The following is an 18213-nucleotide window of genomic DNA, read 5'->3' as shown; positions in this document are numbered from 1 at the left end:
TACATACATACTACATACTACATACATACAACATACATACAACATGCTACAGACATACTACATACATAATACATACTACATACAATACATTCATACATTCATACAATACATACATATAGACATGCAGTACATATTAAATAGAGTACATACTCACCATCACTTGTCACTTTGTTCCCCGAAGCCAGTGTCATCTATAGAAAATAATAAACAAGCAATATACTCCCTGATCTGCAGAAATACATGAGTGTCCCACGACGATCTCCTGCACTGCATCACTGAGAGGTTACTATTGTTCACTGCTCTCACTTTTTGGCAAAAGCTGCGTGGGAACTTTCTCACACAGCAATGCCAAAAGTGAGACTAGGGACTATTTTTTTACAGTGGCGAAGGAATACAGTGTGGAAGGATACCTACCTCCCATCATTGTATTCCTGGGGCCCTTAGAGAGCGGTCGCATCAGCTGATGCTGCTGTTCTCCACGGGAGATCGTCATGGGACACTCGTGGATTTCTGCGGATCAGGGAGTATATTGATTGTTTGTTATTTTAATATTTTTTACAGTGAGATGACACTGGCTTCGGGGAACAAAGTGACAAGTGATGGTGAGTATGTACTCTATGTTATATGTACTGTATGTCTATATGTATGTATTGTATGAATGTATTGTATGTAGTATGTATGTTGCATGTCTGTAGTATGTATGTAGTATGTATTTTGTATGTCTATAGCATGTTGTATGTATGTAGTATGTACTATGTATGTATGTATGCTGTATAAATGTAGTATATATGTAGTATGTATGTAGTATGTATGTTGTATATATGAAGTATGTATGTAGTATGTATGTTTGCTGTATGAATGTAGTATATATGTAGTATATATGTTGTATGAATGTAGTTTGTATGTATGCTGTATGAATGTAGTATATATGTAGTATGTATGTATGTTGTATGAATGTTGTATATATGTAGTATGCATGTAGTATGTATGTAGTATTTTTTTTTTTTACATTCAGCACATTAGCCAGATGATGGGACTACTACTGTCCCATCATTGGCTAATGTGTCAATCACTGTCATTGTAGCAGGCATAGCCCGATGGGACTTGTAGTCCCATCGGACGATGCCTGCACACACACACAACCCCCGGCAGGCCCGCACAGACCCCCGGCAGACCCGCACAGACCCTCGGCAGTCCGCACAGACCCCCCGCAGTCCGCACAGACCCCCGGCAGTCCCGCACAGACCCCCGGCAGGCCCGCACAGACCCCCGGCAGCCGGCACAGACCCCCGGCAGCCGGCACAGACCCCCGGCAGCCGGCACAGACCCCCGGCAGTCTGCACAGACCCCCAGCAGCTGGCACAGACCCCCAGCAGCCCACACAGACGCCCGGCAGGCCCATACAGACCCACGGCAGGCCCGCACAGACCTCCGGCAGGTCCGTACAGACCCCCGGCAGGCCCACACAGACCCCGCCCGCACACACAGACACGCAGTGTCTGCCCACGCATCGCCCACACTCTTGCCCCCTCCCGAACAGGATGTGCAAGTACAGAAAGGGGTTTTTTTAATTCCGATATTTCTGTCCCATTGACTTGAATGGGACTTCTGGTATCGGAATCGGCGATACCCAATACTTTTTGGGTATCGGCCTATCCAATCCAATCCGATATTTCTCAATATCGGATGGTATCGCTCAACACTACTCACCGCAAAAAAATTTTTCGTTCTCCATGGTGCTTTGTTCTGTAGAAATAGTGCCCTCGCTGCTGAAAGATGGCATCCTATGTGCACTGAGTAACCTACTACAGATTGCTAAGTGCGTATCATGAACACTGTAAAGGTCTACCGATTGGCGATCATTAAGTGTCGCATGTCGGTCATGTAAGGGGACCCTTACTATGCAGAGATATGCCACATATGTCTACGCACGTTATCTAGGAAATGCTGCCATTAACATTGTAAGTCATACTAAATGCACCAGCTCAGATTAATGTCATGTCCTTGATATATCAATGCGTTGCATGTAGTTTTAAATAGCAAAAATTCACCACACACTTTAACAGAATCATTTGTAACCTTCAGTGGACATTTACTAGACAAAAAAAATGAGTGCCAAATTACAAAATTGGTCCAAAACCCAGTAAAAACCCTCCCGGGTCTTAATCATGGGGTTGCTTTTGACAGCCTGGCCAAATATTAATAATAAAAATATGGTAGGATTCTTTCATTAATAAATAATAAAATATTCCATGCATATGTACTGCATCTTAATCAATAATTGGGAAATACACTTGTGGCTGTACTAAACTAACCTTTTTTAAGAGACTTTGTGAGTGTCAATGGGACTGTTGGACAAACTAATCCAGATGGATGTTTCCAGACTCACTCTTCATGACAGATGTTGGGGAAGGAAGAATCGGACATGTTGGATTTCATCATGCTTCTGGCCCTCTGAGTCTGGCACTGTGGCTTCCTCCCCTCTCCCCAATGAGAACATAAGCACATCCTGGCTGCAAATGCATTGGAGGAGTTTAAAGCAAAATAGCTGTGTGCCATATGAGCATTAGGAGATAATTATTTAGCGTATATGGCCAACTTTATTCTCTAGTTCAGTTTAGTAAAAAAAAACAAAAAAAAAAAAAAACCTCTTTTTCATAACCACTTGAAATGACAGTAAAATGTATAGGAATTCATAAACCATCACAAAAAAGTCTAGGTCAGAAGTGGAGAGTAGGAGCAATTTTACAGTAATTTATCATTCACACAAATACTTTCTAAGTTAAAAAAAAGTTCTTACCTCCTTCATTCAAAATCCAGATTCCCCCCAGGCACACAAGAATACAGTTTAACATCTGCAAAATAAATTGTAAATTATTAGTTGTCAGCTTTTTATGCACCATATTATATTCTAGAGAAATAATCCATGGCAAATATTCGTAACATAAAGAATAACCCACTCCACCAAAACCCTTAAGTCTTTGCTACATAAATCTTCAAACATGTAATAGTACTTCTAATTTATTGGTTCCATCCCAACTTCAAATGCGACAATATTTAAAAGGGTTGTCCTGAACTTGCATATTTTATAAGTCCTTTTTATTATTTTGATGAGCTGACACCAGGAGTCTCCACTAATCAGCTGATATTGTCTCTTCCCCAGACTACGGGTCCCGTTACATTTAGCGATGCACCACTGATCCCGAATGATACGACCCGGTCAGGATTGCTGGTGCAGCGCTAAATGGTCGCTAGTGAGCTGCCAAACAGGCAGATCTCTCCAGTGACGCAGCAGCGATAAGCGATCCATTGGGGGTCGCTGTTACCTGTCACACCGCAGCAATGATGATGATGACTTCAGCCTGCGTCGCTAGTCGGCGCCAGTGGGACACCAACGAGGAAAAAATGGCCCAGGACATTCGAGTGCGATCAGCAATGTCCAGTGGGGGGGTGGTCGCAGGTACGTGTCACATAAAGCGAGATCGCTAGCGATATCGCTGTTGCGTCACAAAATCGCTAGCTATCTCGCTATGTGTGAAAGGCCCTAACCTCTTTAACTGCTACTAGTCATTGTGATCATAGGTCAGATTAGAAGATTGTTCAAGAGAAGAAACATAACATTAAAAACTCTGCCTTCAGAATGACCTTACTGATAGATTCAGAGATAAGTGAATCTTTTGAAATTCAAACTCACAAACTTTGTCAAATTTTCCCCAAAAATTAGATTTGCGGCAAATAAATTTGTGCAAATCTCAAAACTGGAAAGCTTGTAATTGCTTGGAAAATACAAGTGGAAAAGTTGAAAGAGAGAGACAACCCCTCTGACCAAAAGGGGTTACACATTATAAGATAGAGAGAGATAGGATCCAACTGACCATAAGAGCTTACCCTCTATAGGAGAGAGAAGACCCCACTGTTCATAAGAGCATAGACACTAAAGAAGATAGAGTTATCCAGTGACTCTGGAGATGGACAACTCTATACACACTGGTCTGATATGATATGATAATCCAGTTTGTATTTTATCCTGTCATATGGCAAGGCTTGTTAAAGGGTCGATATTGCTACCTCCAATAGGTGACACTAGCGTTCACGTGCTATTCCTCTCTGAACAGGTAATTTGCATGTTTAATTTCCAAGAGCAATATGCATGGCATATAAGTCTGATTACTATGACAAGTCAGTCCTGGCATGACACTCTACACAATGAGAAACATTACTCCTTAGATCTTGATAAAACTGATGATTTTTTATCTGTCTGCCATCTATATGTCCATTTCCTTATTGTGTATGACATCTGTATAGCATTCATAAGGCAACTGCTTTTTATATCAACAATTTCATAAATAAACAAAATTTAAGATAAAAACAAGTGAACAAATGCCCTGCAATAAATAAATAAGTACCAATTGAGCATGAAAATAATATAGGGTACTTAGGTAACAGAATTTTGTAAAAGCCATCCCACCACATCATGGTGACCCTATTTAAGGATGGTCCTAACCTCTAGCATTAAAACCGTATCATATGTCAAGAGAAATAAATGTGAATAAGGTCCTACTCAGCCCTTATTCACATTTACGTCATGTGACATATGGTAAAGTTTTACTGCAGGGTATTTTCTTCTTTTGTTTTTATCTTGTATTTTGTTTGCTTAGTGGCCAGTGTGAACTTGCACTTACACATTGCATACATACCAACTTATTGTCATGCCCTCAGCTGCAGGCCCGGTCTCTGCTGCGCAGGGAGACCGGCGCTTATCACGCAGCTCCACTGGTACTACTCACCCTGTCCGTGGCTCCAGATGATCAGTGGCTCCTTTCTCTGCTAAGAACCTGCATCCTCTTGGCAGGTCTCCTGGAAATGATCTTAGGATGCGCTCCCCAATTCCTGAACATACTTAAAACAGCAGGGCACCTGTTCTGTATTAGGGCTGTCTGTGCTGTTATGTTATGTGCATAAAAGGCATCCTCCCCTTAAGGGAGGTGCCTGGGCAACATGTTCATTCTCTGGGATTGTTGACTTAGCTTCAGGCCACGCTTTGCTGTGCTCTGTACTATACTGTCTACTCTGTTTTCACAGAATCCTCTTCTGGTGCTTCCTATCCTGGATCTCTCTGGTCACTCCAATTCCCACTCCAAGCCTCTCCTCATGGAACCCTCCCGATACTGATACCGGTTGGATCAGCCTTTCTGGGATTTCATGGAGCTTCCGGGATTCTCTCCACCAGCAGAGCCAAGTATTCCAGAGTGTTTCTAGTCGGTCAATACGGGTCGTCCTCTGGTCCAGGATTCAAGGCATTTAGGCCACCTGGTGTTGTGACGGGGGAATCCCTGTAAAGGGTATATCTTGCCCGATGCTCCACTACGTGGTACAGTGCCATGATCCACAGGTTCCTTCCCTCTGACACCTTTTCCCTTTTTGTTTAACCTTGTTAATGAATATCTTTTGGTTTATGAGATCCACAGTCCTGCTAGTTGAGTATCGGGTACACAGCCGCCACTGCACCATCAGTGGTCTAGTGAGCCCACTATACTTTATCATGCCCTGTTGGCGTAACATTTATATTCCAGTTCATTTCTTTAGGTTTTAATTTTACAATAATACAAGGCCACATATAGTTATGTTCATTGCAATGGATTCATAATTTTTAAGTAATGCCATACGGAAGGTAACTTATAAATGATCCATCTCTTTATCACCCATTCACTTACTATGACATGTATATGTATTCTCAACAATATACCATATATAATCATGTCCATACGTTTTAGAAACCTGAAGTTATTCAAGTTTAAGTTATAAATGCAAAGATCAGTTGTATTTATCGATTTAACTGTTGATTTATGTTTTATACTTCATGTAATATGTTAGTGCGATTAGAAAAGCCAACAAAGGCTCGCCATGCTCCAATGACTGGATTGCTTCCCTACCTGCATAAATTGAAATTACCTCTGTGTTACTCATGCTAATCCACAGCAGGTGTTTTAGATTGCAGAAACAGCACTGATCAAAGGCAGCCTGAATATAAATCACTTAAGGGGAAAAGACACATACACGGAACTAAAGAACTGAGTAATTTCATTAGAAAGTCATATACTCTTCAAAGTTAAAAATAACATTCATTTAGTCAAGGCAAATGCCTGTTCTCCTCTAATTACCTACATACCTAATGCAATATGTATTGGGAATAATTTGAGAGTAGTTAAAATGCAATTTATATAGAAGGCAATCATGGTCAAGGGATTTTGTTTGTGGGATTTCTAATGAAACACATTTAGAATTCAAAATTCTTGATGCATTTTTTTACAAAAGTTAGGAGTGGATCTTAAATTAAGTAAAACTATAGACTGGAGAATGCCGCAATTATTTTTAGATGGAACCAATTAATTACAACTCCTTACATATCAGAGGTTGTATGAAGCATTGAGAGCATAAACCCTTATTTTCATTCTTGTTCCCATAAAGAATATTTGAATATTTCAAATAATAATTTTATTTCAATAACGCCAACATATTCCACAGCACTTTACAATTCAGATGGAACATGAACAGCCAATATCAGACATTACAAAGTAACAACTAATTTAAATGCAAATCAAGTGGAGCCTGGGTCCTGCTCGCAAGTTGAGATGAGCGAATATGTTTGGAAAACGATCGCCGAATCCAAATTTGCCATGTTCGTGCCATATTCATACTATATTTGTGCCAAATTTATGTTTGACTGTCATTTCCAAACATATTCGCTCATCTGTACTCCCACTGACCCCAATGGCGTTCGACTATGATCGGCAAATATTGCAAATTCGGCAATCGTAATCCGAACTGAAAATTGATATATTCGCTCATCTCTGCTCACAAGAGCTTACAATCTATGAGGAAATAGGGGGAATACAAAAGGTAAATAGTAAAATGTGCTTGTATAGTATGATCCAGACATCAATATAATAAATAGGGTAATATAATAAACTAGCTGAAGAGCCCGGCGCTGCCCGAGCATAGTAACTAACTGTGGTTAGTTATAACAAATTATAATTATCCTTCATCCCATAGTCCTGTGCCCATATACCCATCACACATCCTCCATCCCATAGTCCCATGCCCATATACCCATCACACATCCTCCATCCCATAGTCCCATGCCCATACACCCATCATACATATCCTCCATCCCATATTCGAGTGCCCATATACCCATCATACATATTCTCCATCCCATAGTCCCATGCCCATATACCCATCATACATATTCGCCATCCCATAGTCGAGTGCCCATATACCCGTCATATATATCCTCCATCCCATAGTCCAGTGCCCATATACCCATCACACATTCTCCATCCCATAGTCCCATGCCCATACACCCATCATACATATCATCCATCCCATATTCGAGTGCCCATATACCCATCATACATATTCTCCATCCCATAGTCCCATGCCCATATACCCATCATACATATTCGCCATCCCATAGTCGAGTGCCCATATACCCGTCATATATATCCTCCATCCCATAGTCCAGTGCCCATATACCCATCACACATCCTCCATCCCATAGTCCCATGCCCATACACCCATCATACATATCATCCATCCCATATTCGAGTGCCCATATACCCATCATACATATTCTCCATCCCATAGTCCCATGCCCATATACCCATCATACATATTCGCCATCCCATAGTCGAGTGCCCATATACCCGTCATATATATCCTCCATCCCATAGTCCAGTGCCCATATACCCATCACACATTCTCCATCCCATAGTCCCGTGCCCATATACATATCCCCCATCCCATAGTCCCATGACCATATACATATCCTCCATCCCGCAAAAGACACAGACATGATAAAAAGAGATGGGTATATCAATGGGTATCACAAATACATATGTGCTAATTAGATGTAGAAAGTGTACACCAGAGATAATGTATCAAAAAGTCATAATAAAGTACATCCAGTATGGAGCATAGGGGGTATACAGGACACAAACAATCATGAGCAGAAAAACTGTAGTCTACTGCAATGATGGTAATGCTTGACAAAGATACTATAAAAGCATCCAAGATTACAAGATAATATGGTAGGTACAGCCAAAACAATTAACCCTACAATAGAAGGGAGGCTCTCTGCAGACTATGTAAAATGTCACCAAAATCAGTGCATAACATTGCTACAATAGCAGTAGCACATAAAGCATGTGGTAAAAAGGTGCTAATAATGTATATTACTCTGCTGCAATAACAGTGACACTAGACAGTAGTACTCCAATAGCATACAAAATCATGGAATAGTACATTTAAATATGGCCAAAATGGTAAACATGAAAGTGAAAAAAGAGAGGCTCACTCAAATGTATGTAAGTATGCCGCCAGACTCAATGCCCAACACTATCTAAATTAGGGGCAGTAGATATTATGTATACTCAAAGTTGAATGCCATAAAAATAATGCGATGAACAACACAGATGTGCACATGGCATATATGCCCCTATTCAAAGTATGTAACAGCAGCCCCTAAGAAAAAAAGCACATATGACCTGTGATACCGCAGTCCCCGATGTGCGTTTCGCCTTACCTTCGTCCTGGGAGGTAAGTGAGTGTGGCTACGAGGTGCATAGGGGTATATATAACGGCATGATTACAAATCTCTCACACCTGGAAAGTCGCCCAGTGCCCGGCGTGTGACGTCATCATGGCGTGCGTCTCCCGGCCATACAGCCACTCCCCATCACACACGTCACGATGTGGAGATGGCTGGGTTGAGCCAGGGAGGACGCGCTGCCAAGGCAACGCACCACGCTGCAGGATGACGCCGTAGACAGGCAAGCCACTCCTCCGCCCGACGTGTCAGGGCAGAGAGGCTGTAAATATCAATAAGAGAAGAAATGCATATTATAGAAAAAGGGATAAGAGGATGGACACGTTGACTTCCTCCAGACTCCAGGTAATAAATCTTTCCAAGTTACAGCTAACTCAACCACAGATGGAAGTTTTAAGTTTAGGACTTTCCTTTTCACCTACGGCTCCATTTAATTGTTTTACAGCGATAAAAGACCTCCACCTGTTCGCACGAAAATTAATACTTAAAAAATTACATGATAAGGGTAATAATGGGGATACATGGAGTCCTAAAGAAATGGATGCCATTGCCATCTTGGAAGAACTTAATGAAGAAAATGAAGGACCTGCCAACAAGGGTAAGTTTAAACCTACGGTCCCAAAAAAGTTTCCCCCTCTTAATCTATATTCAAATGTTGAAATTTTTGTACGATTGGTCACTGATGAATTTGAAAAAATTTCGAGACATGTTTCACAGGGTAATCTTTCGTTTGCTCAAAGTGAAGGGCTTAAAGAACTGAGTAAGCTTAAAGAAGTGGTGATAAAACCCGCGGATAAAGGGGGAAATGTGGTGGTATGGCCCGTTACAGCATATGAGAAGGAGGCATTCAGACAATTGAGGGATGGGAGATGTTATCAGAAAATGACTTTTAATCCTACCTCAGCATATCAGCAGGAAATTAAAACAACTTTGGAACGTGCCTTTGTAGATGGGTTGATTAATCGGGAGCTCAGGGACAACCTTGTACCTGAATTCCCTAAGGTGGCGTGTATATATTTTATACCAAAAATTCATAAAAATTGCACTACTCCACCTGGACGACCGATTGTGTCGGGTAATGGGAGTTTATGTGAAATTGTGTCTAAATACTTGGACTTCCATTTGAAACCTCTAGTCTCTGACCTGCCATCCTATGTGAAAGATACAAGCGATGTCCTCCGAAAAATTGAGGGCATCCCAATTGAAGATGATATGTGGCTCGTCAGTTTTGATGTTGAGTCCCTATACACCTCCATCCAACACCAGGATGGTGTACGGGCCACCCAGACATATTTGATGATGGCCGATTATGATGAGAAGTTTGTCAGTTTTTTGGTGACATTATTAAAATTTGCCCTTGAACACAATTACTTTATGTTCAAAGAAACCATCTATTTGCAAAAACAAGGTACGGCTATGGAGGCGGTGTTCGCCCCCTCATATGCCAACTTGTTTTTGGGCAGGTGGGAAAGGGACATCTTTTTCACCCGCCCTGTTGCCTTCATTGAGAAGGTCCTGTTCTGGGCCCGCTACATAGATGACATTCTCCTGATTTGGCAGGGGACAGAACAGGACCTTCTCAGCTTTCTCAGTATACTTAACAATTCCATCAATGTCAGGCTCACGTGTAAGTACAGTCAGTTTGACATAGATTTTCTGGATATCAAAATCTTCAAGGGACCAGATGGTTTTTTACACACTGACATGTTTCGGAAGGAAACAGCGGTAAATTCAATTCTACACGCTGCGTCCTCACATCCTAAACCATTGGTGGAAGGGATTCCAACAGGACAATTTCTTAGGGCAAAACGCATTTGCTCAAGCGAGGAAGCATATCGGGGGCAAGTGGAGGATCTTACATTGAGGTTTGCGTCTAGAGGTTACTCCAGACGCAGTATTTACAGAGGAATGAGGAAAGCCAATCAGGCAAAGCGAGCAGATCTATTTGTTCCAAAACATAAACCTACAGAAACACAAAAAGTGAGATTCATTTCTTCGTTCAATGACAAGTGGCATGAAATGAGGCAGGCTTTAGAGAAATATTGGCCAATCCTCATGACCGATAGAATTCTGGAAAAATATGTCCCCAGACATCCTTCCATTACATACAGGAGGTCTAGTAACCTATGGGACAAATTAGTGCACAGTTATCATGCGGGCCAAAGGCCTGAGAAAACATTTGGGTCCAAGGGACCCAAGTGGGGATTTTTTCCGTGTAAGGAGTGCATTGCATGTCCCAATATGAAACAGGCTTTTTCTTTTTTATCTAGTGATGGCGGTATAACATATAATATCACGCAGCACATCACTTGCAACTCTATCGGTGTAGTTTACTATGCCGTATGTCCATGTGAAAAAATTTATGTCGGCATGACCTCCAGACCCTTAAAAATCAGAGTAAGGGAACACTATAGGGACATCAGGAATGCCTCTGAGACTGAGGACAACACAACTCTCAAGCCAGTTCCGAGACAATTCAAATTGTTCCATGGGAGTAATCCCAAATTACTTAAGGTCTGTGGGATAGACAAGGTCCACATTGACCATCGTGGTGGAAATTGGAGGAAAACATTAGCTCAAAAAGAGGCTGAGTGGATATACAAGCTGGGAACGGTCCAACCAAGAGGACTTAATGAGGTTCTGAGCTTTGCCCCATTTCTGTAGGATGCTATATGTATATGGTGTAGGTTTATTTGTTTTTAATATACTTTTTTATTCTTAGTTTTACTTCTAGTTTATCGTCTTTCATATTATCATTTGCTACGTGGTGCGCATGGACAATGGGTTGGGAAGGCGTCTTCAAGCAAATTGTTGGAGAAGTTGACACAAGCCATCATACATTGGAGGATATCCGAAAGTATTTGGTCTACATTTATGAGAAATCAAGAGAAAACCTGATCATCTTGTGGTCTGTCTCCTAGGACTGTTGTATGCCAAAATTGGGGGTTTCCTTTTTAAACAAAGGATGTATACATCAGCATGCTTATGTGTTCTCTTTAGTTTCCTACAATAAGAATTATACACTTTTTGGAGGGTTTATCCCTTCAATTTCGACACACTATGCGCCAAGAAGTCTGTAATATATTGAAAATTGATGGACATTTTGGCGGCAATTATTTTTTATGCATTTTTGTTCAGGGGATAATTGTGCCTATAGGATAGTGTCCCTATAGAGTAACAGACCTGTGTTTTCAGGTTTTAATATGCATGTTACATGCTTCTTAGGGATTAACTTCCATACTTCCATACACTATATACTGTATAATACTGTATCATTTGTAACATATTGAGGATTAGGGGATATTCCATGTTATAATGATTTCCCATGTATCTTGTGATTAATATCTTATGTAGGAGAGACTCTCAACTTTTGGTACATATGAAATGGCAAAATTGAATCCATCCTGTAGGGGTTATCAGTATGGTTATCTATATATATACTACTTTGGAATTGTTCTCTATACTGTGTTGTATTGTAAGACAAATCATCTACTTATTGTGCATCCTAATGGAGGGACCATTGGGTACATGGATCTCTAAACACAACCTAGTAGGGCGATTTCTGTGCCTCATATGCACTTGCATCTCATGCATTTGAGTAGTAAAGCTCTCCATTTGCTGGTATAACATCACACCTTTGATATACCGATACTTTAACGCATTACCCAGAGCACTGTGCACACTCTGTGTGGAAACGTCTGCTGGACGGGCTAAGACCGCCTCTCTGCCCTGACACGTCGGGTGGAGGAGTGGCTTGCCTGTCTACAGCATCATCCTGCAGCGTGGCGCGTTGCCTTGGCAGCGCGTCCTCCCTGGCTCAACCCAGCCGTCTTCACATCGTGACGTGTGTGATGGGGAGTGGCTGTATGGCCGGGAGACGCACGCCATGATGACGTCACATGCCGGGCACTGGGCGACTTTCCAGGTGTGAGAGATTTGTAATCATGCTGTTATATATACCCCTATGCACCTCGTAGCCACACTCACTTACCTCCCAGGATGAAGCTAAGGCGAAAAGCACGTCGGGGACTGCGGTATAACAGGTCATATGTGCTTTTTTTCTTAGGAGCTGCTGTTACATACTTTGAATAGGGGCATATATGCCATGTGCACATCTGGGTTGATCATCGCATTATTTTTATGGCATTCAACTTTGAGTATACATAATATCTACTGCCCCTAATTTAGATAGTGTTGGGCATTGAGTCTGGCGGCATACTTACATACATTTGAGTGAGTCTCTCGTTTTTCACTTTCATGTTTACCATTTTGGCCATATTTAAATGTACTATTCCATGATTTTGTATGCTATTGGAATACTACTGTCTAGTGTCACTGTTATTGCAGCAGAGTAATATACATTATTAGCACCTTTTTACCACATGCTTTATGTGCTACTGCTATTGTAGCAATGTTATGCACTGATTTTGGTGACATTTTACATAGTCTGCAGAGAGCCTCCCTTCTATTGTAGGGTTAATTGTTTTGGCTGTACCTACCATATTATCTTGTAATCTTGGATGCTTTTATAGTATCTTTGTCAGGCATTACCATCATTGCAGTAGACTACAGTTTTTCTGCTCATGATTGTTTGTGTCCTGTATACCCCCTATGCTCCATACTGGATGTACTTTATTATGACTTTTTGATACATTATCTCTGGTGTACACTTTCTACATCTAATTAGCACATATGTATTTGTGACATCCATTGATATACCCATCTCTTTTTATCATGTCTGTGTCTTTTGTATGTATTTCAATAAAGCAATATGTATTTTATGGCAATATGCTTCCTTGATCTGTTTGGTGTATACATTTGTTGGGAAGTGCCATGTTTGTTCAGGCCCTAATTGTGGAAATATATATCCTCCATCCCATAGTCCAGTGCCCATATACCCATCACACATCCTCCATCCCATAGTCAACCATTATAACATCATAATGAGCGGCGGCGGGGCTTGCAATCTATGATGAATCAGCGTCGCCATGGCAACCATTATTACATCATAATGAGGGGCGGGGCTTGATACGCACACACTGTTTCCCCAGTATGCAAATAGGGGCATTATGACATCATAATGAGGGGCGGGGCTTAACACGCACACACTTTTTCCCCATTATGTAGGTGGGGGCAAAATTGTTTGGTGAATTGGAATGCGGCGGGGTTAAAATTTCACCTCACAACATAGCTTAGGACGCTCTCGGGTCCAGACTTGTGACTGTGCCAAATTTTGTAGCTGTAGCTGCGATGGTGCGGATGCCTATCCCGGACATACACACATACACACACATACACACACACATACATACACACACACATAGACACACTTGAGCTTTATATATTAGATAGAAATATACTGGTATATGTCATATAGTATACATATTTATATTTTTTTGTGGTTATTTTTATTGAAATGTTTTTAAAAAAATGATTAAGTGAAATTATATTCTTTTTATAGAAACACAATTCTATAAAAAAATTAAGAGTACTATATACTTAAAAAATATACAGGTTAAAATGAATACCAGCTCTCCTTAAGAATTATTTAAATGAAATAAAATAAATATGCCTCCCTGGGTTGAAAACCATTTTATTGCTTCTACTCTACAGGAACTATATCATTGGGTACAACCATTTTCTTTTCACCGCTGGTGTGTAAATATGAGATTATACAAGTAAAATCTCTTTTCCACCTAACAACTAAAGAACTAAGCATGAAAAATAAATAGAATTTTGCAAACCTGCATATGTTAGAAAAATATTTTTAAAAAAAGCCTGTTAAGTGGTAGCCACAGGGTTAATAATGGGAGAGCAGGAGCCCTCTGTAAGGTTATTCCCAAATATGTCTCTAATAGAAAAGGACAATTCAAGTGACCTTTTGGTTTTTAGGATAATTGCTATTTAATATAATGACAAGATGGCATTTTTACATTTTTCATTCTCCTTTGCACCTCCAATCCTATTTGCCATGCTATGCATCAAACTAATAAAATATATCTTTCCATATAAAACAAAATAAAATGTACCTTAATAGCATATTATTCTCTGTGTGTTATTGCACTTAGCAAAAATCTAAATCAGTCAAGAAAAAAATTTGACCTAAGGATAAAAGCATCAAATATTATTGTGAGCACCGAACGCATAAGAACTTCTGACAATAATCTTTCCCTATTTTTCAAACTTAAGCAGACCTGTCTCAAGCTTCATTATGAATGTAACATTAGAAAAGCACTGAGCTGAAGACACGATAATGTAAAATATGTAAATGATTGAAGAAAATGCGTTTCCCCCAATTTATGTGGATGCTTTAAAATGGATTTTATTTATTGTGGAAATTATTTTCACCACCATTGTATGATTAGATAATGAAGGATTGTAATAAATAATGGTGCATCAACAATGTCCTTGAAAACAAGAGCATAAAAACCCTTCTTTCATGCCAGCAAATAAAATATGACTTAAAGGAAACATGTCACATCCCATAACATTATGAACCTGCAGTTTTTGGGTCAATCTGCAATTTAATAGCATTCCAAACTTGCCCAGCCGCTGCCCTGAAAGACCGGCTACAGGGAGGATATGAACTTTATTCCTCCCGGCGTCCTCCGGTTTTCAGTCATAGAGGTGCTGTCGGTTCAGCTTCAGTTACCAATCAGTACATAGTGAGCAGCAGCGGTAACCACGCCCCAGCACTGACAGCCGGCTCAGCAGTGCATCAGCACAGTCAGTTTACAGCTAACCTATGTGTCTGTCCAGCTAATTGCTGTGCTAATATAGGGATAATGTTGTGTATCTTAATTACCCTGCTACTCTATCGTGTATCTAGAGTACAATTTTGATTCAATTTACAAAGAAAGGGCGTGACATAATTTGGGTTTACTGTGGGCATGCTATGGTCAAACAACTGCAGAAGTAGAATAGCATCTGTAGCATCAAGTGAGTGTGAGCTGTATACCAAAAGGAGACAAAGACTTACTTGGAGACCCTTGATTGTGAGCCTTAAAGAGGTGCTGCTGGATTTTGTAGAGCATTAATAACATGATACCCCTTGTGGCTTTTAGGTCAATTACAGACTCTAAAGTCAAAGGCATTCTCATATTTAGAAACTTGTATTATAATTATTCAGCAAATGTAAATTGATGAACTGCTGTGCCTAGGTGCCAGATATTATGAGTAGAGATTTTTTTTTAATTTGATTTCAAAGTCTTCACTGAATTCTCCCCCAAAATCTAATTTGTGGCAAAAATAACTCACACTAATCTTAATACTGGAAAGTTTAAACTTTATAGGAGAGAAAGTAAGGACCATTCTGACCATAGGAGCATACACTTTATAGGAGAGAGAGTAAGGACCTTGCCCACCATAAGAGCTTACACTTTATTGGAGAGAAAGTAAGGACCATGCTGACCATAGGAGCTTACACTTTATAGGAGAGAGAGTAAGGCCCATGCTGACCATAGGAGCTTACACTGTATAGGAGAGAGAGTAAGGACCATGCTGACCATAAGAGCTTACATTTTATAGGAGAGAGAGTAAGGACCATGCTGACCATAGGAGCTTCCACTTTTTAGGAGAGAGAGTAAGTACCATGCTGACTAGAGTTGAGCGAAACGGGTCGAAAAATTTCAAAAGTCGCCGACTTTTGGCAAAGTCGGGTTTCATGAAACGAAACCCGACCCTAGGATGAGGTCGGCCACGAGGTCGGCGACTTACGCGCCAAAGTTTCAAAAGTTTGTTTTGCGCTCTTTTTCAGCCAATCAGGATCCACGGACACTGTGGGCAACGTGATGACATAGGCAGGGGTCACCACCATCTTTCAGAAGGGCATGCAAGTGATTGGCTTGCTTTGGTGGGTGTCACAGGGGTTATAAAAGGGCGTGCACGCCGACCGCCATCTTACTTCTGCTGATCTTAGCAAAGGGAGAGGTTGCTGATTCTGTAGGGAGAGCATTAGGCAGGGAAGAAGAAAAAAAAACTGCTTCTGCTGCTAGCGATTTTGCCGGTACAATACACCAGTCACTGTGTGTGCATTGCAAGGGGAGGCTATATTGTGGTGGATCAGGGGTGTTGGTTGTTAGGCTGCCTTCTAAGGCTTCCTGACAGCTGCATTGCTGTTTACCCACTGCTCTGCAAACTGTTTTTTTAAAAGCAATCCCAATTTTTTTTTTTGTCCTTTTTTTTTGTCAGTGGGCCTCACACAATCCAAAAGTGTCCAGTGTCCACTAGTGTCTGCAGAAATTCAAAATCTCCCTCATCCTGTAGTCACTTTTTTCACACTTGTGCCATCGAGCCTGTGACATAGCGCTCTGATATTCAGTGGGCCTCACACAATCCAAAAGTGTCCAGTGTCCACAAGTGTCTGCAGAAATTCAAAATCTCCCTTATCCTGTAGTCACTTTTTTCACACCTGTGCCATCGAGCCTGTGACATAGCGCTCTGATATTCAGTGGGCCTCACACAATCCAAAAGTGTCCAGTGTCCACTAGTGTGTGCAGAAATTCAAAATCTCCCTTATCCTGTAGTCACTTTTTTCACACCTGTGCCATCGAGACTGTGACATAGCGCTCTGATATTCAGTGGGCCTCACACAATCCAAAAGTGTCCAGTGTCCACTAGTGTGTGCAGAAATTCAAAATCTCCCTTATCCTGTAGTCACTTTTTTCACACCTGTGCCATCGAGCCTGTGACATAGCGCTCTGATATTCAGTGGGCCTCACACAATCCAAAAGTGTCCAGTGTCCACTAGTGTGTGCAGAAATTCAAAATCTCCCTTATCCTGTAGTCACTTTTTTCACACCTGTGCCATCGAGCCTGTGACATAGCGCTCTGATATTCAGTGGGCCTCACACAATCCAAAAGTGTCCAGTGTCCACTAGTCTCTGCAGAAATTCAAAATCTCCCTTATCCTGTAGTCACTTTTTTCACACCTGTGCCATCGAGCCTGTGACATAATGCTCTGATATTCAGTGGGCCTCACACAATCCAAAAGTGTCCAGTGTCCACTAGTGTCTGCAGAAATTCAAAATCTCCCTTATCCTGTAGTCACTTTTTTCACACCTGTGCCATCGAGCCTGTGACATAATGCTCTGATATTCAGTGGGCCTCACACAATCCAAAAGTGTCCAGTGTCCACTAGTGTCTGCAGAAATGCAAAATCTCCCTTATCCTGTAGTCACTTTTTTCACACCTGTGCCATCAAACCTGTGACATAGCGCTCTGATATTCAGTGGGCCTCACACAATCCAAAAGTGTCCAGTGTCCACTAGTGTCTGCAGAAATTCAAAATCTCCCTTATCCTGTAGTCACTTTTTTCACACCTGTGCCATCGAGCCTGTGACATAGCGCTCTGATATTCAGTGGGCCTCACACAATCCAAAAGTGTCCAGTGTCCACAAGTGTCTGCAGAAATTCAAAATCTCCCTTATCCTGTAGTCACTTTTTTCACACCTGTGCCATCGAGCCTGTGACATAGCGCTCTGATATTCAGTGGGCCTCACACAATCCAAAAGTGTCCAGTGTCCACTAGTGTGTGCAGAAATTCAAAATCTCCCTTATCCTGTAGTCACTTTTTTCACACCTGTGCCATCGAGCCTGTGACATAG

The 18213-nt window shown here is 41.2% G+C and overlaps 1 protein-coding gene across 3 annotated transcripts in view; it reads right to left on the bottom strand.

The window, feature by feature from the left end:
- The window catches only part of TAFA2 (TAFA chemokine like family member 2), a 445777-nt gene that overhangs the window by 171707 nt on the left and 255857 nt on the right, over positions 1 to 18213 (bottom strand). For 2 of the 3 annotated variants that reach the window (XM_073541520.1, XM_073541521.1), the window contains exon 2: positions 2801 to 2855. The exons of the other annotated variant lie outside the window; for it this stretch is intronic. In XM_073541520.1, the coding sequence (XP_073397621.1) occupies positions 2801 to 2855 (55 nt within the window). The remainder of the gene's footprint in view (positions 1 to 2800; positions 2856 to 18213) is intronic. 3 annotated transcript variants of the gene reach the window in all.

The sequence above is a fragment of the Dendrobates tinctorius genome, unplaced genomic scaffold, assembly GCF_039654945.1.
Source record: "Dendrobates tinctorius isolate UK_male_01 unplaced genomic scaffold, ASM3965494v1 ptg000122l, whole genome shotgun sequence".
Taxonomy (NCBI): Eukaryota; Metazoa; Chordata; class Amphibia; order Anura; family Dendrobatidae; genus Dendrobates; species Dendrobates tinctorius.
This window is presented reverse-complemented; position numbering and strand designations above follow the sequence as displayed.